The 22,421-nt window shown below is 44.5% G+C and overlaps 1 protein-coding gene across 1 annotated transcript in view; it reads right to left on the bottom strand.

Annotated features, from left to right (window-relative positions):
* Positions 1 to 260: 260 nt before the first annotated feature.
* LOC126199054 (DNA-directed RNA polymerase III subunit RPC7-like) overlaps positions 261 to 22,421 on the bottom strand; it is a 46,265-nt gene continuing 24,104 nt past the window's right edge. The window contains exon 4 of the mRNA XM_049935764.1: positions 261 to 802. Coding sequence (XP_049791721.1) covers positions 568 to 802 — 235 coding nt within the window. The 3' untranslated portion in view covers positions 261 to 567. The remainder of the gene's footprint in view (positions 803 to 22,421) is intronic.

The raw sequence follows: 22,421 nt of genomic DNA, 5'->3' as shown, positions 1-22,421 counted from the left end.
AAGTTTTGGTGTGGACTACATTATTTACAACAGCCTCCTTTCACCACCAACTTTCCAACCAGGTTTTGAAGAAGGTGCCAGCTACTGAAGGCATCTGTGCAGGTAAATCAGGTAGGTTACACGGTGCTTCCTTTTTGGGAAAGGAAGAGTTGCCATACAACTACTAATTTTACGATGCCACACAATATGAACATCTTAGACACAAAATATTTATCAGATAATATCTAATATTAAAAGAAACCTCAAACACACAAACAATCAACTGTTTATCTTGATTCTTTAATCTGTGGTAAATGGCAAATTGCCTGTGGCTTCTGAATCAGGTCTTTTTAGCAACATGCGTTTGACAATTTTTCTGATTTTTCGCCAGCACGAGTGGCTGGCAATCTCCAAGATTCACCCTACAAACATTACAAAAATCATTAATCAAACATTGGCCAAAGAACCCCAAGACAGAAGCAAACACGCAATTTGTCAACAAGTGGCAATGAAAGCCATTACAATTACGTTGTATGTTACATATTTACATGATAAAAACCTATCACACTATTTACATTCATTTACACATCAATATACAGGTCCATCCTCCAAATTGTCATCATCGTCATCTAGATAGCCCTCCCCATTGTCAAAATAATTATTTGCATAATCTGTTCCATCGTCCATTTCCTCATCGGGGTCTTCAATCTCCTCTTCGTCTTTGTCTTCAGCATCATCTGCATCCTTTTCCTCAGATTCCTTCTGTTCTTCTTCCTCTTCTGCGTCTCCTAGCTGACCTTCTGTCTTTTCTAGTTCTTCTAACCTAAACCACACAATATTATTGTAATTTACAATACTATTCAAAAATCACATTTTTTTTCTCACCTGGCATTAGCATATTTGTTATACGAGAAGTGACAAAATATTTATTAACGAAGCAATGAAGTATCATTTGTGACAAAATGAAATGGTGAGAAACAGAGAGAAATTATTTGACTTGGATTTATTTGTCTGAAATTATTCAAGTAGTAAAGATGGTCAAAGAAGTTAGTAACAAGTTTACCATGTATAAGAAGAATGCAGTGAGTAAGATAATGGCATATTTTTTTCCCTTTTCAGAAATTTATGGGAAGAGAGTCGGTGTAGTTTTATACAAGAAAGAAATGTTTGAGGAATCATTAATATAATTAGCCATGAACTGCCAATATTCATTCACTAAGATAACCAATTGGCTTCTACAGAACTGTACCACATATTACAAAATTATTCTATTGATGTGTGAATTAAATTGTTTTACTGTCAGTGGCTGATACAACATAAGACATTAATTTAAGAAACCACCTGTGCTGCCAGAATTGGCACCTAATTACAACATTTCAAACAAATCTTGCTATAGTTCCAAGATAACACCAGTTACATTCATGGGTCTACAAGAGTATCACAGGTTTTAACCTAGAAATCCTGTTAGTTTAAATTTTACCAAAGTGGTTGCAACATGAGGCCATAAGGAGTATTTCAGATGCACTCACTATTTGGATTCTAATCACAAAGGCTATATGACAGTGACAGGTTTTCCAGCTGCAATCCGTTCTTGGTGCTATGCATATGCTGCCAAATCCGAGCACAGTTTATCCCTATGCCAATTGACTTTGGTAATGATTTCACACTGCGCCATAGAATAGATTGCATCTCAGATTCTGGAAATATATCTGTTATTAATCTTGTTTAAAATGTTCTCCCATACCCAGGATGAATTTTTACTCTGCAGTGAAGTGTGTTCCAATTTAAAACTTGCTGACAGATTAAAACTATGTGCCAGACCATCACTTGAACCCGTGAGCTTTGTCTTTCGCAGCCAAGTGCTCCACTGACTACACTGTCCACACAGGACCCACCTCACAACCTTTACTTTTGATATTATTGCAGTTAATGTTAATGGTGCATCATTTTATTCCTTTTTGGAGGTGATACAAGCATTATTGTCAAGCCAATCAAAGAAGCAGGGAAAACACTATAGCTTATCTCACACAGAGGATGGTTCACCATAAGTCTGCTAGACGACGTGCTTGATGCCAGCTAGCAGGTGGAAGTGATGGCTACCTCACATGGTGAACCTCTCACAAGGCGTATGATTCAGTGCAAAAGGAAGCTGCTTAACTTGACTCAGTGAGCGGCAAAGTATGCAAGACAGCCGAACAGCAATCTTTCTCAAACAATTGTAAAGAAACTTTCTGGTAAAAAAGTGTGATTTGTTGCTTCTCTTATTATTTCATTCTCCACTTCATGATGAACTGCCTATCATTTCATTAATGTACATTGTTATTGCGATCTTTTGACATTAGGTAAATTATTGCAAGAAATTTCTGCAGTGAAAAGTAAAGGTTGTCTCTATTGTGTTTAAGCATAGCATGCAACAGCAGCCAGCACCACAGGTGTCAACAGGCCGACAACCCACTCCACAGATGGAATGTAGCCCAGCAATTGCCGCACCAAGAAGCCACAGCGAAGGCACCGCCAGAGAAGTGACAAGGGCTGGTGCCACAGCAGAGTGGGTCGTTCCAAGTTAGCTTGACTATCGAGAAGACCATGTTATACGTGTGTACTTCGCACTGCATCATCTGCTTCTAGCAAGTCCACATCAACAACTAACTTCAGAATCTGCTGTCTGAGCTGAGTTGTACAAAGCTGAGTATTCGTCAATAAATGTGTGTGTGTTCTTATCACTAATCATTATCAGTGTTTCAATGTTCTCCTCCTGCTCCTCCTCCTCCTCCTCTCACAGTGTTTCTCTTAGCGCATTGTAAACAGTTGAGGGCTACAACATGTAAAATCTCCTTTTGAGGTTGCACCAAAAGTGTGATACAACAGCTCGCGCCACGCAGGAAAATCTGTGCAAGTTACAGAATTAATTTTTGATTTTACCTACTTACCCTTGTTACTTCTTATCTATTACTTGTTATTTCTTTCTATATGCGTGGTACATCAGTGTGTGGACATTTGATTCAGGACAGACACTACTACTGAGGCGAGTGTGTTATTTTGTGTGTGGCATCTAATCGAAATTCCTTACAGGGATGGCTTCTGCATCACAAGACGATTCTTTAATGCCCGTTATTCAGTTACAGAGTGAGCAAATTCAGCAGTTGCTGCAAGCTGTGATGGAGCTAACAACAACAGCAGAATCTACAAGCGGCACAGCAGCCTCAACCGCAGCCTCCAACGGCTATTCCACCATTTCACAGTTTCAACAAACAGCATGAGGACTGGTCAGAATTGTTAGCTCAATTGACGAACCATATGGAGGGGCACAGGATGATAGTGAATTATTTTCCTGACGAACAACCAGAACAGTTAAGAGTTTTAAGACTTTAGTTAGCAAGTTAACCACTTACAACTCATGGCTGCTGCAAGGCTCAAGCTTCTCCACCTTCAGTGAGCAGCAGCTCGAACTCAAACAGCGGATCATTGAATTACAAGGAACTTTGAATTGCAAATTTTTGTGTCGTCGTGGACAATCATACAGCAATGTCATGCTGTATGACACTATAACTCAAAATATTTGTGACAATAGAATTCGTGCTTCTATTTTGAAACAAATTGATCCTTCTTTAGATGCCACACAGGCAGAATGCTGGTAGACAGAAAACCATAGCAAAGTCCTGCCCAAAGTACCTTAGTCACCATAAGCGTGCTCAGTGCCCAAGTCGCAATGCTACTTCTTGTTTTTGCGTTACAAAAGGCCATGTTCAGTCAGGGTGCACGTAAAAGCTGCAGGGATGACAAATTCCCAAGCAACATGCCACCAAACCAGTTCAAATCATTAATGTTGCCAACAGCACACCCATCCATGTAACAGTGCAGCCTGGTGGCTGTAGTAAATCTTGTGAAAGGTCACCCAATTACAAAACTTAGTGAACACCAGATGGGTGAGTTTCATGCGCCAAACAAGTCATGCTGATGCAAACACAGATCCACTACTAAATCTTTGCCCACTGCATATGTCATGCACTTTAGCAGCCCACAGCAATGACAGGAATGTAGTCAGGACAAGGTGATTGTTACTTTGATAGTAGCTAAGAAAGACGTCAAATTGCAACTGGACAATGGTGCTTCCATTACACTTCTGAACAAACTTAATCCTCTGAACGATTAGGGTCACTATTACTGAGATCAGCTACACGTGTTGTCAGCGTATAATGGACAGTTAACTCCAGTTTTAGGAACGTTCAGTATGTCAGCTACTTTTCAATGTGTAACAAAGGCACACAGCACATTCTGCCAAATCTTTACAGAATATTTTTGACTTAGACACTCTTGACATTTTCGGATTGACAATCCATAATTCAGTGTTGCAAATTTCAACAGACGTCACTACAGACAAGCTTCAAGCTGTGTAGTAAACTTTTCAGTGACGGGTTGTACGAACAGTTCTTTAGCTCACGTGTCAGACAAAGACAATGCACAACTAAAGTTTTGTCGGGCTAGGCAACTGGCCATTGCCATTAGGAAACAGGTCACTGAACATTTATGGCAATGGCAAGCTGACAGGGTCATCATGGCCAATCAGTGCAAGTCAGTGGTCTTCCCCATTATTCATCCTTTACAAACCTTCAGGATGTCTATGTTGATTTTAAGTTGACTGAGAACTCTCAGACAGTGATAAACACATACCCCTTGCCCCCACCCAACGGAACTGATGGACGAGGGTCATTATTTTTCCAAAATAGATTTGGCGGATGCTTATGTTCAATTACTTTTAGAACAAGTAACTGCCAAGGTGCCTTCTTGCTCAAATTACCTGGATGACATTGTCATGCTGGATATTCTGCAGAACATTTAGCCAATCTCATGTGCCTTTTTCAAGTACAGTTATCAGCAGGCCTCAAGACAAGTGCCCTTTTTTCCAGATGGAAAGAGAGTATCTGGAACTTGTCATTAATGTGCAGGGTATTCATATTCACCCCACCGAGACTAATTTGTGAGCCACCAAAGATTTGCTGGCTCCCAAAAATCTAAAGGAATTGCAAGCCAGTGTTAGGCAAACTGAACTACTACTTCAAGTTCATTCCTCACACCTCTCAGACTGCAGCTCTGCTTCACAAGTTACTGTGTAAATGTTCCGTTTGCATGGATCAGGGAATTTCATCTGACTTAATCGATTGAAATGGGCAATACTTAGTACCACATGCTTCATATGTTTTGATCCAGCTAAACCAATGGTGTTAGCGGTTGATGCTTCTTCTACTCGCCTATGCACCATTCTGTCGCAACATGTTGAATCAACAGATCATCTAATAGCAGTTGCCCCAAACTTCTGACTAAGATTCAGGAAAATTACAGTCAGATTGATAAAAAAGCATTGGTGATCATTTATAGTGCCGCCAAGTTTCATCGTTACCTCTATGGAAGGAAGTCCTACGTGGTCACGGATCATAACCCACTCACTCTTCCACCCAATCAACGCTGTCCTGCCAAATACGGCGCAAAAATTGCAAATGGGCTTTCCTGCCGACGAAGTACAACTATGAAATCTTATATCACTCTATGGCTCAACATTTCAATGCCGATATGTTTTCAAGGTTACAGGTGGACAAGGATGGTCAGTTTGACTCCTCTGATGCATCGTGTTGTCGAATAAGACACACTGGATGCTTCCTCAGTTCACGATTTCTCAATGGTCTTGCATCGCACAGCACAGGAGACAGTTACAATTGCAGATTTAGGCACTGTGATGAATTACATGCACACGGGATGGCCAAGGAGAGTGAAAAACATAGTTCTGCTGGACGTATGTTTGTACTTCGTTCACCGCCAACCCTTATCAGCACCGCGTGATGTTTTACTGTTACCAACTGCGAATGACGAGGCCCGGGTTATCATCCCATGCGCCTTTCAGCAGGATGTTGTAAGGTTGTTGCAGTAGGGGTACTGAGGTACTGCAAGGTCAAAACAGCTTGACCGACGCCATTATTCTTGGCCAGGGATGGATGCCCAGACTGAAGACATGACATCTTCCCTTTGTGGTTCCAATAAACTCTACGACATTGGCCAGTCCTATCAAAACACTTACTTCAATCTTTTGCATCAAGGGCTTGCCAGAAGTGCTAGTGCCTGACAATGGACCACAGCTCACCTCACAGAAAACTGAACAATTTTGCACGACCAACAGTACTGTATCTGAAACCGTGACACCGTTCCACCTGAAATCAAATGGTGAAGCTGAACATTTCGTGCAAACATTCAAGGCACAGATGAATAAATTCCATAGAACTCAGTTAAAGGAGCAGGCATTGCAACTGTTCCTGTTCAACTACCATGTGATGCCTTGAGATGGACCTTCCCTGGCTGAACATCTGCAAGGCTGCTAGCATCACACCCTGCTTCATCTGCTGCACGCACCAAAGAGAAGTACTGGTCAGTACAAAAATTCTCATTTTCAGATCCTGAATACAGTGCACTTCAGGACCTTGCAGCCTGACAGCAATGGCAACAGGGGACTGTTTTGTGTGTCCTTTGACACAACATGTGCTTGGTTTCTTTCCCCACAGGGTTGCTGCTCAAAAGACACTGGGAACCAGTTTCACTCTCTGACACTCAATTATTCTGCTGCTATCTTTCATGCAACAGTTTCAGCACACAGTCAGGAGCCAGGGTCACGGCCATCTGCTGCAGACCATATGACACGTCAGCCTGAGGTGCTTCCCGTGGAGGTAGACGCAACCTCATCCCCGATGCTATCATAACAGCAATCACAGCAGTGGTCCTCCAGCATTCAAGACTCCAGCCCTAGATGTCGGCATGTGCCCTCCCTGCAGTTTGCCAAATGTTCCTGTGGGGGCTCTGGGTGAATGCTAAGGTGCAGACGGAAGCCTGTCACTGGGTGCAGTCCCAATTTCTGTCCCATCTGCTGCATCTCCACTCAGACCTCCTCCCTTGCCTTCAGTTTACACTGCAGCCATATGCAACCATTGGGGGGAAGAGTGTGGTGTCATAAGCACAGCATGCACCACCAGGCATTAATAGGTCGACAACCCACTCCAGAGACAGAATATAACAGTGATTGCTGCACCCCAAAGCTGCAGCAGTGGCACCACCAGACAAATGATACGCGCCGGTGTCGCAGCAGAGCGTGCAGTTCCGAGTCAGCTCGACTACCGAGGAGACAGTCTTCTCCTCGTGTACTTCGCGTCACATTATCTGCTTCTAGTGATTCCGTAACAGCCCGTCTTCAGTGAACATTCTAGTGGGACAAGAACTGTTAACCATCTATCCTTAGCTTCTGGAATAGTAGTTTAACTTCAGTATCTGCTGCCTGAGCTGATTTGTACAAAGTAGAGTATCCATCACTAAATGTGTGCTTTCTCGTCACTGATCATTATCAGCGTTTCAGCGTGCTCCTCATTCTCCTCTCGTACTGCCCTCAGCACACTATAAATATTTGAGGGTGGTGACGAGTGAAATCTCTTACTGTAGTTGTATCAAAAGTATGACAACAGCTACGAATCTGCATTTCTGCGTTTGGTGCATGTTAAGTCATATGTTGCTGTGTATGAAATGTAGTGAACATATTTAATTATTTTTTTAACTTGGGAAGATACTGCTATCTATCACCAATTTCAAGAAAATGGATTGTACGTAAAGTGCTTCATCCCAAAAACATGTGCCAGCAATAAAACCAGAATGGGATATTCATAAAATTCCTTGCATCTCAAATGGTTTCACACATCAAAATAATAACTCTTTAAGGCAAAATGTCATATGTAATTAAAGACCCTGTAGAAACAAATGTATAAGATAAGGACCTAATTATAATGGACACTTAATAGTGTAATAGAGGATTAAGGAGTTCAGAAGGTTTTAGTCCAGATATGTATTCATGAGTACTGTCAGACATGGAGACGAGGGCAGAATCTCAAAGTATTGTAGCATTAGAACAAGTGAAATATGAACCACTGGAAATTAATGTGAGTAATTCAGTGCTGGTTGTAGTTTATGGCACTCAAGCAGAAAGAGATGAAGTGGCAAAGCAGTTGGCCCCAGGGGTAAAGCCTGATTACAAAATGTCTTGCTGCTGTCACTAATTGCAAAATTCAGTAATCTCCACAGATGGAACTCACCACTAAAATATGTAAAGTAAATTCTAACATGCAAGCAGTAAATTCTCATGTGTAGTTGGAAATGGTAAGATTAAAAACTGAAACGAGGCATGAAATTGGTGAATAGTTTACAAAATGTAACTTTTAATTAGAATAGCAGGTGGAGAGACCATTGAAAAAGATGACTACTAAGGTAGATTCTGATACTGTTGCAGCATCCGATAATGGTGATGAACCACACAAAGAATCAGTCTCAAAAATGGTGGAAATAAATGAGACTGGTTATCATTCCTCAACAGATGCAATGGAATGAGAGAGAGAGAGAGAGAGAGAGAGAGAGAGAGAGAGAGAGAGAGAGAGAGAGTACAATACTAAGATTAATAATGAAGTTAAATAGTGTAAGTGCAACAGAATTATAATTTTAAAGGGCATGTGAGAGACAAAACACAGGTGCTGGTTGCAGAGCTCGAGCTGTTTCAAAGAATATAGTTGTGCATAATCTGATAATGGATGCGCAATTGATAAAAAGCAAGCACAGTAAGTTTTCAAGACAGGTATATGTTGGCTTCGTTTGCTACTTCAGCAGATGCAGCTTCAGTTGCTGTAGGAAATTTAATTACTATCACCTACATGGAAATGTGCACCCAAAATTGTTCACATAGGAATTACTGGATGTGTTATCTATATCCTGGTCAGAGCAAGAATAAATTTCTTTTGGTTGGTTGATTGCCTGGAATGAGGGGGAAGGAGATGGAGGGGAAAGGAGGGGGCAGAGGAGGGATGGGGAGCACAGAGGAGGGGAGGGAGTGTTGAAGCAACAGGTCATGAATGGAATCAGGGCCACAGACTGAATGGTGTGCAGAGAAGGTGGCCAGGAGAAGTCCCTGTTCAGTAAAATGTTCATTGTAAGTTCCTGCCTGAGAATGGGAACCTACAGATCTGTACAAAGGTCATCTGGGAGGGCAAGATGCAGGATGGAAGATGGCCATTGGCAACCTTGGAGGGTTTTGTTTTATTTTAGGGAAGAACTAGAGTCATACACACCCATGTCAGAACTATAGAACACAAAAGGGTGGGCGGGATGAAAGAACAGGAGTTAAAAACAACTACACATTAAGCCCAATCAATGAAAGGAAAGACAGCTGCAAACAGGGACTTTGAGAAAGGTCCACAAAATACGCCATAGAGAAATGGAAGTCCTGAACTAAAGATTAAATGCCCTTCACCATATTGCTACAATAGATAAAAACTACAATGTGGTCTACAGCCCACGCGTCATTTGCTAAAAAGGCCGATAACTAAGATGGCAAACATAAATGAGAATGTAAGAGGTTAAAAAAAGGGGCATTCTGACAGGAAATAGCGAACCATCAAAGGTTGAGAGCAATGAGCACAAAGTGGGAGAGGGGGTCCCCTACTTAACAAATGGCAATGGCTAAAAAGACAGTGCCTAATATGCAACCTAACTAAAATGATCTCACGGCAAGAGGGCCGAGAGGTGGTCATCCAAGCTGCTTGGATAGGCTTAATTCCCCAAAGCTTGTTCCCATGAACAGAGGACCAGTGGTGGTGCCAAAGTGATACCACCTGCTGACAGACAGCAACACAGAGACTCGTCGGAGGGAATGGAAGAACTAGCAGGCCGCGGTACGAGGACTGCAATGTTGGCAGCAGCATCAGCGGCCTCCTTTCCCATCAGGCCAATGTGACCAGGAACCCACATAAACATCACAGTGGCTCCATCAAGAGTGAACAAGTGACAGCTTTCCTGAACCCACTGCACTAAGGTATGGGCAATGTACAGCACACAGAGGCTCTGAAGGGCACAGACAGTTGGAGCAGATGACGCAATTGAAAAAACTGTGTCTCTGAATGAACTGTGTGGGCAGATACAGGGCGAAGAGCTCTGCTGCAAATACTGAGCAGTGTTCCAGGAGCCAATACTATAAAATCATTGATGCCAATGACAAAGGCACACCCGAAACCACGGTCAGTCCAAGAGCCATCAGTGTACAAAAAGGTATTATCGCGGAGTTCCATGCGAAGATGGTGAAACTTACAGCGATAAGAGTGAGGTTGAAGTAGTGTCCTTAGAAAGAAAATGAAGGCCGCTGTACAAAGCCAAGGTGGTGAAGGGCTCACACCCACCGGGCAAGTTGCTGGTAGCTTGAAGTTAAGCTGCCATGGCAAGAGCTTGGTGGCTTGTTACACTGCTGGAGGGAAGACAGTGATGCTACCATGAAACTGGGCGATTTTACAACTGCGGTGCTGAATCTGAGGTTGCTTGTCTGTGTGACCGTGTCCTTCATGGAGCGAAATGTAGCAAGAACAGTATTTTAAGTGCCATACAGTAGAACACAGGGCTTCTGACTATGCAACAACTTGCGATGACCGGGTAAGACAGTTTTTCCTTTGCCCAGATCTGCTGGAAAGCCCGCTCATCGAGATATATGGGACAATCTCGGGAAGAGGTGGTATGGTCACCATTGCAATTGATACAGCAGGGAGAGGGCTGTGGACAATCGCCCTCATGGACATCCCTACCACAGGTTACAAATTTGGACGGATGTCAACAGGACGTTCGAGTGTGGTTGAAACGATGACATTGCTAGCAGCGCATCGGGTTCGGAATGTACAGTCAGACTGTGATAACCTCATAGCCTGCTTTGATCTCAGACTGAAGCACCATTCTATCAAAAGTGAGAAAAAAAGTGTGTGTGGGTACTAAGGATGCACTACCATTTTCATCATCCGACGGACTGCGATGAGACACAGATCAGAAAGGCACGTTTGGTTTCCTGCCTCGGTCAGATCATCAAGCAGATTATTGTAAGTAACACCATGGGAAGAATTCACCATTCAGGGGGCCTCGACATGAACAGGATAGCTGTGGAGGAGTGAAGCTACAAGCAGTTTTTGTGCTTGAGAATCAGAAGTAGTCTCCAAAAGAATAGTGCAATTGCATAAACGAGAGCAGGATTTCACAGGGCCAGCAACTGCATCAACACCTTTCTGAATAATAAACACATCTACTATAGCAAAGGACTAAACATCTTCAGTACGTGAAACCACAAGGAACAATTGTGCAGCTGGGATGTTTTTTGAATTGTTAGCCTAATTCTGTTTACATTTAGTAGGCACTGACTACGGACGTGATGAGGCACTGACTACGGACGTGATGAGGCACTGACTATGGACGTGATGATTGTCTCACTGCGAGAAAATCCCCCATGATTGTCAGCGACTCCGATGGTGCGCTCCTTACAACTGGGGGCCCCTCTCAGGGGGGTGCACCCACCTTAGGTGATTGTTCACACGTCCTGAACACCTGACAGAGGGACCAATCAGAAATTTGAGAAGGTAGCAGCTCAGGCAGTCATCCCTCCTTGGCCTGGCCTGTACCAGGGGGTACGTGCGAATTCTACCTGTCAACCCGAGACTGGGAGTTACCCATTACCCAGTTACCTATTATGCATCAGATGCATGGTCTGGCCTTTAAGAGTGCCCAGGGAGGAAGAAGAAGAGGAGCCTCTAGCACCAAAGCTGAGGGAGGATAGGAGAAGGGGAACGAAGAAAGAAAAAAGGAACGAATAACAATGGAGAGACTGTACTGGTATTGACCACTGAAAATTTAGAACATATTTCCAAAAACATCCCAGGCATTTTCCCCATGGAAGGGGGGAGAATAGCAAGAGGATAGACATGCAGCACGAAAGGGGAAAGATGCTGTGAAGGCTGGGGTCCCATGTTAGCCAAGCACGAACCCGTCAGTGAGCCCACAGGGGGGGGGGGGGGGGGGGGGGGCTGGGAGGGGGGGGGGGGGGTTAGAAGGGCAGAAGAACCTATGGAGGAGACAAAGTGTTCCCAACAAAGTACAAGAATCCCTTAGTGAGAACAGTATGAATGATGATAGCAAAAAAAGAACAGTAAGGATTGAGTTAACAGATAATTTTTGACCAGGTATCTAGGTCAAGGCAGTTATGGATCTAGGTGAAATGTTAAGACAATAAGTGTGGTCTGACAACTGAATCAGATACACTGATGCCCACAGTTGGGGGAAAAAGAGGCAAAAAGTACGGATCAGTGTGTACAGTCTGAAGGTGTCGACGGCATCACATCGAAGCACTGATCACCATTGCCTTCTTATATCACCCCTGAGTATGGTAGACCTCAAGGTGGAGAACTAAACTTCCTGTCCAATTTTGTCCACAGTGTAAAGTGATGATTCGTATGAGAAAGTGAATAGAGATAAACAGATTAAATAATGAATGAAAAGTGTGGTGGCTAAGCAAAGCATATACATGTCAAAGTGAAACAACACTTTCACAAGGCCATATATCTGGGAAAGATTTAGATGTGTATTAAATGAGAGTTAAATATTTGTAATAGACAATAAAGGTTGACTGGCTAATTGGCATACTTAATGGCAGAATGAAAACATAATTAGTAGAATTGGTGAAAAAGCTAGTCTCTGCAGAAAAGCTAATTAATTACAATGTTAGTGATAGGAAGAGTGGAGAAAAGACTCCCAGCTAATAGCATCAATGATCAGAAATTTGGTTGATGTTTTTCTTTAAGTCATTGAAAGTTTAAAAACAGTGGAGGCTAGGTGAGATATGGCATTGTACTACCATAACACAGTGTACACTCCAGTCAAAAATTCAACCAATTAAACATACTCATTATGGAAAGTAATTAGCTGGTAAACATCTTCATTGAAGCAATGTTTTTTAAACTAAGAATGGTGACAACAGCATAAAGATCAGAGTGTATGTAGTGGGGATATTTGTGTTTTAATCCAGCAGGCCTATCAAATTATTCAGGGATGTGAGGATACGAGTGGGCCACATGGCATGTGTGGGAGGCAGCTGCAGTTAGTGGGCCCCAATATCACCAGTCAACATAGAGTGGAGCCAGTGGGGTCTCTAAAGGGAAGGAGTACATGCAGTGATACTGGGAAAGAACTGAAGGTAAAACTTAAGACAGTTTATGGGGATGGACGGACACCTTTTCACTTCAGTTTCTGTTGACAAGGTCATCAGTATTTATTAATGCAAGATTCACAGTTTGTCTCCAGACCAGAAAACAGCAGACAATAATATAATGAGAAGCAGAGTTAACATTCAGTAAACAATAGTGTTTGACATTGCTGCCAATAAGAAGTGTGAGAAGTGGCATGAAGCACCATTGTTAGAGCACATGTGGCTCAGAGTTTGGATGGGATGAGTGTGTCGTTCCACTGGGATTGCACAGTAAGCGTCCTAAAGTACACACAGTGCTAGTAACATTGTCCAAGTAAAGTCACACAAACAGTGAACTATATGACTGCGTTTGAAGTACACTGAAGTGCCAAAAAGACTGGTATAGGCATGCATATTCAAATACAGTTATATACAAACAGGCAGAATATGGCACTGTGGTCGGCAATGCCTATATAAGACAAGAGTCTGGCGCAGTTGTTAGATCGGTTACTGCTGCTACAACAGCAGTTTATCAAGATTTACTTTGTTGTTGTTGTTGTGGTCTTCAGTCCTGAGACTGGTTTGATGCAGCTCTCCATGCTACTCTATCCTGTGCAAGCTTCTTCATCTCCCAGTACCTACTGCAACCTACATCCTTCTGAATCTGCTTAGTGTATTCATCTCTTGGTCTCCCTCTACGATTTTTACCCTCCACGCTGCCCTCCAATGCTAAATTTGTGATCCCTTGATGCCTCAAAACATGTCCTACCAACCAATCCCTTCTTCTAGTCAAGTTGTGCCACAAACTTCTCTTCTCCCCAATCCTATTCAATACCTCCTCATTAGTTACGTGATCTACCCACCTTATCTTCAGCATTCTTCTGTAGCACCACATTTCGAAAGCTTCTATTCTCTTCTTGTCCAAACTGGTTATCGTCCATGTTTCACTTCCATACATGGCTACACTCCATACAAATACTTTCAGAAACGACTTCCTGACACTTAAATCTATACTCGATGTTAACAAATTTCTCTTCTTCAGAAACGATTTCCTTGCCATTGCCAGTCTACATTTTATATCCCCTCTACTTCGACCATCATCAGTTATTTTACTCCCTAAATAGCAAAACTCCTTTACTACTTTAAGTGTCTCATTTCCTAATCTAATCCCCTCAGCATCACCCGATTTAATTTGACTACATTCCATTATCCTCGTTTTGCTTTTGTTGATGTTCATCTTATATCCTCCTTTCAAGACACTGTCCATTCCGTTCAACTGCTCTTCCAAGTCCTTTGCTGTCTCTGACAGAATTACAATGTCATCGGCGAACCTCAAAGTTTTTACTTCTTCTCCATGAATTTTAATACCTACTCCGAATTTTTCTTTTGTTTCCTTTACTGCTTGCTCAATATACACATTGAATAACATCGGGGAGAGGCTACAACCCTGTCTCACTCCTTTCCCAACCACTGCTTCCCTTTCATGCCCCTCGACTCTTATAACTGCCATCTGGTTTCTGTACAAATTGTAAATAGCCTTTCGCTCCCTGTATTTTACCCCTGCCACCTTCAGAATTTGAAAGAGAGTATTCCCGTTAACGTTGTCAAAAGCTTTCTCTAAGTCTACAAATGCTAGAAACGTAGGTTTGCCTTTTCTTAATCTTTTTTCTAAGATAAGTCGTAAGGTTAGTATTGCCTCACGTGTTCCAACATTTCTACGGAATCCAAACTGATCTTCCCCGAGGTCCGCTTCTACCAGTTTTTCCATTCGTCTGTAAAGAATTCACGTTAGTATTTTGCAGCTGTGACTTATTAAACTGATAGTTCGGTAATTTTCACATCTGTCAACACCTGCTTGTTTGGTATTGGAATTATTATATTCTTCTTGAAGTCTGTGGGTATTTCGCCTGTCTCATACATCTTGCTCACCAGATGGTAGAGTTTTGTCATGACTGGCTCTCCCAAGGCCATCAGTAGTTCTAATGGAATGTTGTCTACTCCCGGGGCCTTGTTTCGACTCAGGTCTTTCAGTGCTCTGTCAAACTCTTCACGCAGTATCTTATCTCCCATTTCATCTTCATCTACATCCTCTTCCATTTCCATAATACTGTTCTCAAGTACATCGCCCTTGTATAAACCCTCTATATACTCCTTCCACCTTTCTGCCTTCCCTTCTTTGCTTAGAACTGGGTTGCCATCTGAGCTCTTGATATTCATACAAGTGGTTCTCTTCTCTCCAAAGGTCTCTTTAATTTTCCTGTAGGCAGTATCTATCTTACCCCTAGTGAGACAACCCTCTACATCCTTACATTTGTCCTCTAGCCATCCCTGCTTAGCCATTTTGCACTTTCTGTCGATCTCATTTTTGAGACGTTTGTATTCCCTTTTGCCTGCTTCATTTACTGCATTTTTATATTTTCTCCTTTCATCAATTAATTTAATATTTCTTCTGTTACCCAAGGATTTCTATTAGCCCTCGTCTTTTTACCTACTTGATCGTCTGCTGCCTTCACTACTTCATCCCTCAGAGCTACCCATTCTTCTTCTACTGTATTTCTTTCCCCCATTCCTGTCAATTGTTCCCTTATGCTCTCCGTGAAACTCTCTACAACCTCTGGTTCTTTCAGTTTATCCAGGTCCCATCTCCTTAAATTCCCACCTTTTTGCAGTTTCTTCAGTTTCAATCTGCAGTTCATAAACAATAGATTGTGGTCAGAATCCACATCTGCCCCTGGAAATGTCTTACAATTTAATACCTGGTTCCTAAATCTCTGTCTTACCATTATATAATCTATCTGATACCTATTAGTATCTCCAGGATTCTTCCAGGTATACAACCACCTTTTATGATTCTTGAACCAAGTGTTAGCTATGATTAAGTTATGCTCTGTGCAAAATTCTACAAGGCGGCTTCCTCTTTCATTTCTTCCCTCCAATCCATATTCACCTACTATGTTTCCTTCTCTCCCTTTTCCTACTGACGAATTCCAGTCACCCATGACTATTAAATTTTCATCTCCCTTCACTACCTGAATAATTTCTTTTATCTCGTCATACATTTCATCAATTTCTTCATCATCTGCAGAGCTAGTTGGCATATAAACTTGTACTACTGTAGTAGGCATGGGCTTTGTGTCTATCTTGGCCACAATAATGCGTTCACTATGCTGTTTGTAGTAGCTAACCCGCACTCCTATTTTTTTATTCATTATTAAACCTACTCCTGCATTACCCCTATTTGATTTTGTATTTATAACCCTGTAATCACCTGACCAAAAGTCTTGTTCCTACTGCCACCGAACTTCACTAATTCCCACTATATCTAACTTTAACCTATCCATTTCCCTTTTTAAATTTTCTAACCTACCTGCCCGATTAAGGGATCTGACATTCCACGCTCCGATCCGTAGAATGCCAGTTTTCTTTCTCCTGATAACGACGTCCTCTTGAGTAGTTCCCACCCGGAGATCCGAATGAGGGACTATTTTACCTCCGGAATATTTTACCCAAGAGGATGCCATCATCATTTAATCATACAGTAAAGCTGCATGTCCTCGGGAAAAATTACGGCTGTAGTTTCCCCTTGCTTTCAGCCGTTCGCAGTACCAGCACAGCAAGGCCGTTTTGGTTAATGTTACAAGGCCAGATCAGTCAATCATCCAGACTGTTGCCCCTGCAACTACTGAAAAGGCTGCTGCCCCTCTTCAGGAACCACATGTTTGTCTGGCCTCTCAACAGATACCCCTCCGTTGTGGTTGCACCTACGGTACGGCCATCTGTATCGCTGAGGCACGCAAGCCTCCCCACCAACGGCAAGGTCCATGGTTCATGGGGGAAGAAGATAACACTATGTTCAGACTCACTAAGATTTACTTAGTGAGTCTGAACATAGTGTTATAGTCTGTGCATGAGGAATGAGACACAGCATCTCCGAAAATGCGATGAAGTGGGGATTTTCTTGTATGACGATTCCACGAGTGTACTGTGAATATAAGGCATCCGGTAAAAACATCAAATCTCCAACATCCCTTCAGCCGCAAAAAGACACTGCAGGAACGAGACCAACGAAAACTGAAGAGAATCGTTAAACGTGACAGAAGTGCAACCTTCCGCAAATTGCTGCAGATTTCAATGCTGTGCCATCACCAAGTGTCAGCATGCAAACAATTCAAAGAAACATAATTGATATGGGCTTTCGGACCCGAAGGCTCACTTGTGTACCCTTGATGACTACACAACACAAAGCTTTACACCTTGCCTGGACCCGTCAACATGGACATTGGACTGTTGATGGAAACACATTGCCTGGTCGAACAAGTCTCTTCCAAATTGTATCGAGCAGATGGATGTGCAGGTATGGATACAACCTCATGAATCGATGGGCCCTGCATGTCAGCAGGGGACTATTCAAGCTGGTGGAGCCCCTGCAATGGTGTGGGATATGTGCAGTTAGACACCCGATACATCTAGATATGACTAACAAGTGACAAATACATAACCATCCTGTCTGATCACCGGGATTGATTTATGTACATTGTGCATTCCGAAAGACTTGGGCAATTCCAGCAGGACAATGCGACACCCTACATGTCCAGAATTGTTACAAAGTCGCTCCAGGAACACTCTTCAGAGTTTAAACAGTTCCACTGGCCACCAAACTCCCCAGACATGATATTATTGAGCATATCTGGGATTTCTCGCAATGTGTGGTTCAAAAGAGATCTCCAGTCCCTCACATTCTTACGGATTTATGGACAGTCCTGCAGGATTTGTGGTGTCAGTTCCCTCCAGCACTACTTCACACATTAGTCGAATCCATGCCATGTCATGCTGCGGCACTTCTGAATGCTCGTGGGGGCCCCACACAATATTAGGCAGGTCTACCAGTTTCTTTGGCTCTTCAGTGTATATTTCTGCTGGTCACAAACTGTCAATTCTTAGAAGCAAATGTTAATAAATAAAGCTTATGGCATTTATTTATTTATTTATTTTGGTTTTAGGGCGCAAAACTGCTATGGTCATTAGCGCCCGGTCCGCGACTGAGGAAAGAATAAAAACTGAAAATGGAAAACAGCAAAAATGGGAACAAAACTCAAAAAATTGGACACGAAAAGCAGAAACAAGGCTTAAAAGTCCACTACAGAGAGGGGTTGATGGTCCCCGATAAAACTTCAAATGACTGACGTCATTTCACTGTCACTAATAAACTGGAGAACGCGGTCGGCTGAGCGCGTGTCATCTGCTAAAATCGACGATAGATCAGGCGATAGCTGTAGACGGGAGCGTAACGGATTAAAATAGGGGCATTCAATTAAAAGGTGTCTTACCGTCCACAGCTGAGAGCAGTGGGGACAGAGTGGGGGAGGATCGCCGCTTAAAAGATGCCGATGGCTAAAACGACAGTGCCCTATCCGGAGTCTAGCTAAAATTACCTCCTCCCGACGACTCGTTCGGGAGGAAGAGGTCCAAGCGAAAGGAAGGGCTTTCACTTCCCGCAATTTATTGCGGGGAAGTGTTGACCAATGCGCATGCCATAAATGAGCAACTTTGCGACATAAACCGCTCCGTAGATCGGTGAAGGGAAGCGACTGAATAGCTGGCCGAGGAAGAGAAACTGCAGCCTTGGCTGCTATATCAGCCGCCTCATTCCCACAGATACCAGCGTGTCCCGGGAGCCAGAGGAACGCCACCGAGACGCCCCCCAGGTGGAGCAAGCGCAGACAGTCCTGAATCCGGTGGACCAGAGGGTGCACAGGGTAAAGAGCTTGGAGACTGAGGAGAGAGCTGAGAGAATCTGAGCAGATTACGTACTGTATCCGCTGATGGCGGCGGATGTAGTGGACAGCCTGGAGAACAGCGAAAAGCTCCGCAGTATAAACAGAACACTGGTCGGGAAGCCGAAAGTGATTTGGGGCGTCACCAACAATATAGGCACTCCCTACACCCAACGATGTTTTCGAGCCGTCGGTGTAAATAAAGGTGGCGTCTGTCATTTGTGCACATAGAGCAGCAAATGCCCGACGATAAACAAGTGAAGGCGTACCATCCTTGGGAAATTGACAAAGATCACGGAGCAGACAGATCCGGGGACGAAGCCAAGGCGGTGCTGTACCCCAAGTTGTCAAGAAGGTTTTAGGAAAGCGGAAGGAAAGAGAATGGAGCAGTTGACGGAAGCGGACTCCCGGGGGTAGTAGGGAGGAGGAGCGGCCTGCATACCCTACATCAAAGGAGGCGTCGAAAAAAGGGTCGTGGGCTGGATTAGCAGGCATGGAAGACAGATGGCTAGCATAACGGCTCAGAAGGACCGCTCGCCGATTGGACAGCGGAGGTTCAGCAGTCTCAGCATAAAGGCTTTCCACAGGGCTAGTGTAAAAAGCTCCAGACGCTAAACGTAATCCACGGTGGTGGATAGAGTCGAGACGCCGAAGAATAGACGGCCGAGCAGAGGAGTAGACGATGCTTCCATAGTCCAATTTCGAGCGCACTAAGGCGCGATAGAGGCGGAGAAGGACCACTCGGTCCGCTCCCCAGGAGGTACCATTCAGGACACGGAGGGCGTCGAGCGTTCGCAGACAGCGAGCCGAAAGATAGGAAACGTGGGAGGACCAGCACAGTTTTCTGTCAAACATAAGACCCAAGAATTTAGTGACGTCTGAAAACGGAAGGTTGACAGGACCTAGATGTAAGGAGGGCGGAAGAAACTCCTTATGTCGCCAAAAATTAATACAAACGGTCTTACTGGGAGAAAAACGGAAGCCGGTTTCGAGGCTCCAAGAGTGGAGGCGATCGAGACATCCTTGAAGACGTCGTTCAAGAAGGCTGGTCCGTTGAGAGCTGTAGTAGATCGCAAAATCGTCCACAAAGAGGGAGCCCGAGACGTCAGGAAGGATTTATAGCGATGGCAAACAGTACAACACTCAGCACGGAGCCCTGGGGTACCCCGTTTTCTTGAGAGAAAGTACGGGAGAGAGTAGTGTTCACCCGCACCCTAAATGTTCGCTCTGCCATAAATTCGCGAAGAAAAAGGGGCAGCCGGCCTCGAAAGCCCCAAGAGAACAGTGTGCGGAGGATGCCTGTCCTCCAACAGGTATCGTATGCTCTCTCCAGATCAAAAAATATTGCTACTGTTTGGCGTTTCCGGAGAAAATTGTTCATGATATAAGTGGAGAGAGCAACAAGATGGTCAACTGCTGAGCGATGCTTTCGGAATCCGCATTGGGCAGGTGGTAAAAGACTGCGGGATTCCAGCCACCAAGCTAAACGGTAATTCACCATACGCTCCAAAATCTTACAGACACTACTCGTGAGAGAAATGGGGCGATAACTAGAGGGGAGATGTTTGTCCTTTCCAGGTTTCGGAATGGGAACGACGATAGCTTCCCGCCATCGTCTGGGAAAGGTACTGTCGGTCCAAATTCGATTATAAAGGCGAAGGAGGTAACGCAGACTATGGGTTGATAAATGCAGCAACATTTGGACATGGATACCATCCGATCCAGGGGCGGAGGAGCGAGAAGAAGAGAGGGCATGTTGGAGTTCCCGCATGGAGAAAACAGTATTGTAGCTTTCGCGATTTTGAGAGGAGAAAGCAAGAGGTCGCACTTCCGCTGCACGTTTCTTCTGGAGAAACGCTGGCGGGTAATTTGAAGAGCTCGAAATCGCAGCAAAGTGCTGACCCAATGAGTTAGAAATTGCGACGGGGTCCACTAAGGTATCATGCGCGACAGTGAGCCCAGAGACCGGGGAGAAACTAGGCGCGCCTGAGAACCGTCGGAGCCGACTCCAAACTTCCGAGGAGGGAGTGAAGCTGTTAAAGGAGCTAATAAAGAATTGCCAGCTGGCCTTCTTGCTATCGCGGATGACGCGACGGCATCGCGCACGGAGTTGCTTATAGCGGATACAGTTTGCTAAAGTAGGATGGTGACAGAAAATGCGAAGAGCACGTCGCCGCTCACGGATTGCGTCACGGCATGCCTCGTTCCACCAAGGAACTGGGGGGCGCCGGGGCAATTCGGAGGTGCGTGGAATGGAACGTTCCGCAGCTGTAAGAATAACGTCGGTAATATGTGTGACCTCATCGTCGACGCTGGGAAAGCGACGGTCATCGAATGTCGCTAGAGACGAAAAAAGTGTCCAATCGGCTTGGGCAAACTTCCAGCGTCGCGGGCGCATATATGGCAGTTGAGGCTGCAGCCTAAGGACACATGGAAAGTGGTCACTCGAGTGTGTATCATCTAGGGCGAACCATTCGAAGCGCCGAGCAAGCGGAACAGTACCGATTGCAAGGTCCAAATGAGATAAATTTGTCGTGGAGGCAGACAAAAACGTGGGGACCCCAGTGTTGAGGCAAACTAGATCCGCTTGGTGGAAGACGTCTAGCAATAGGGAGCCACGTGGACAAGGATGTGGAGATCCCCAAAGCGGGTGGTGGGCATTGAAGTCCCCAACCAGCAAATAGGGGGGTGGAAGCTGACCAAGAAGATGAAGGAGATCAGCTCGTGCCATTGGTGTGGACGATGGAATGTATACAGTACAAAGAGAGAACGTGTATCCAGAAAGGGAAAGACGGACGGCGACAGCTTGGAAGGAACTGTCTAAGGGGATTGGATGATAATGGAGAGTATCATGGAGAAGAATCATGAGTCCTCCATGGGCTGGAGTGCCTTCCACAGAGGGGAGGTCATATCGGACGGACTGAAAATGAGGGAGAACAAAGCGGTCATTAGGACGCAGCTTTGTTTCCTGAAGACAGAAGATGACCGGCGAGTAGGACCGTAAGAGGATCGACAATTCATCCCGATTGGCTCGAATGCCGCGGATATTCCAGTGGATAATGGACATAGGGTGAACAGAAAATAGAGGAATGTGACCAAGGGTGCTGTCAACTCAACGACTGCTCAGAGCTTGCGACCGACAGCATGGAATGGCATTCGGCCGAAGGCAGAAGATCCTGATCCATAGGTTGGTCAGGAGCAGCTCCTGCCACCAGCGATCGGCCGGTTGACCGGCCACCAGCAGTGCGCCTCGGCGACACAGAAGACGGCCGAGGGCGATTTCCGCCAGGTGGCGCTGTGGATGGGACACGCCTTGGCGGAGAAGGAGAGGAACTGGGTTTCTTTGTAGCCTTCTTGGAAGTATGTTGTTTAGAGGAAGGAGGAACCGATGGTGGTGAAGTTGCCGTACGTAAAAACTCTTCACGAGTATGCTCTTTCTTCGAAGACTTGGTGTCTGACTTTTGGGCTCGAGATTTAGCAGAACCCGACGAAGGGTGAGCCAAAGAGTGGGCAGGCGAAAGTGGTGAAGTTGAACGGGCGATCTTTGCGCTGGCCGATCGGACGACCGTGGCACTAAAGGTGAGGTCGCAAGTCTGCGTGGCCGCCTCCTT

Source organism: Schistocerca nitens, chromosome 8, assembly GCF_023898315.1.
Source record: "Schistocerca nitens isolate TAMUIC-IGC-003100 chromosome 8, iqSchNite1.1, whole genome shotgun sequence".
Classification (NCBI taxonomy): domain Eukaryota; kingdom Metazoa; phylum Arthropoda; class Insecta; order Orthoptera; family Acrididae; genus Schistocerca; species Schistocerca nitens.
This window is presented reverse-complemented; position numbering and strand designations above follow the sequence as displayed.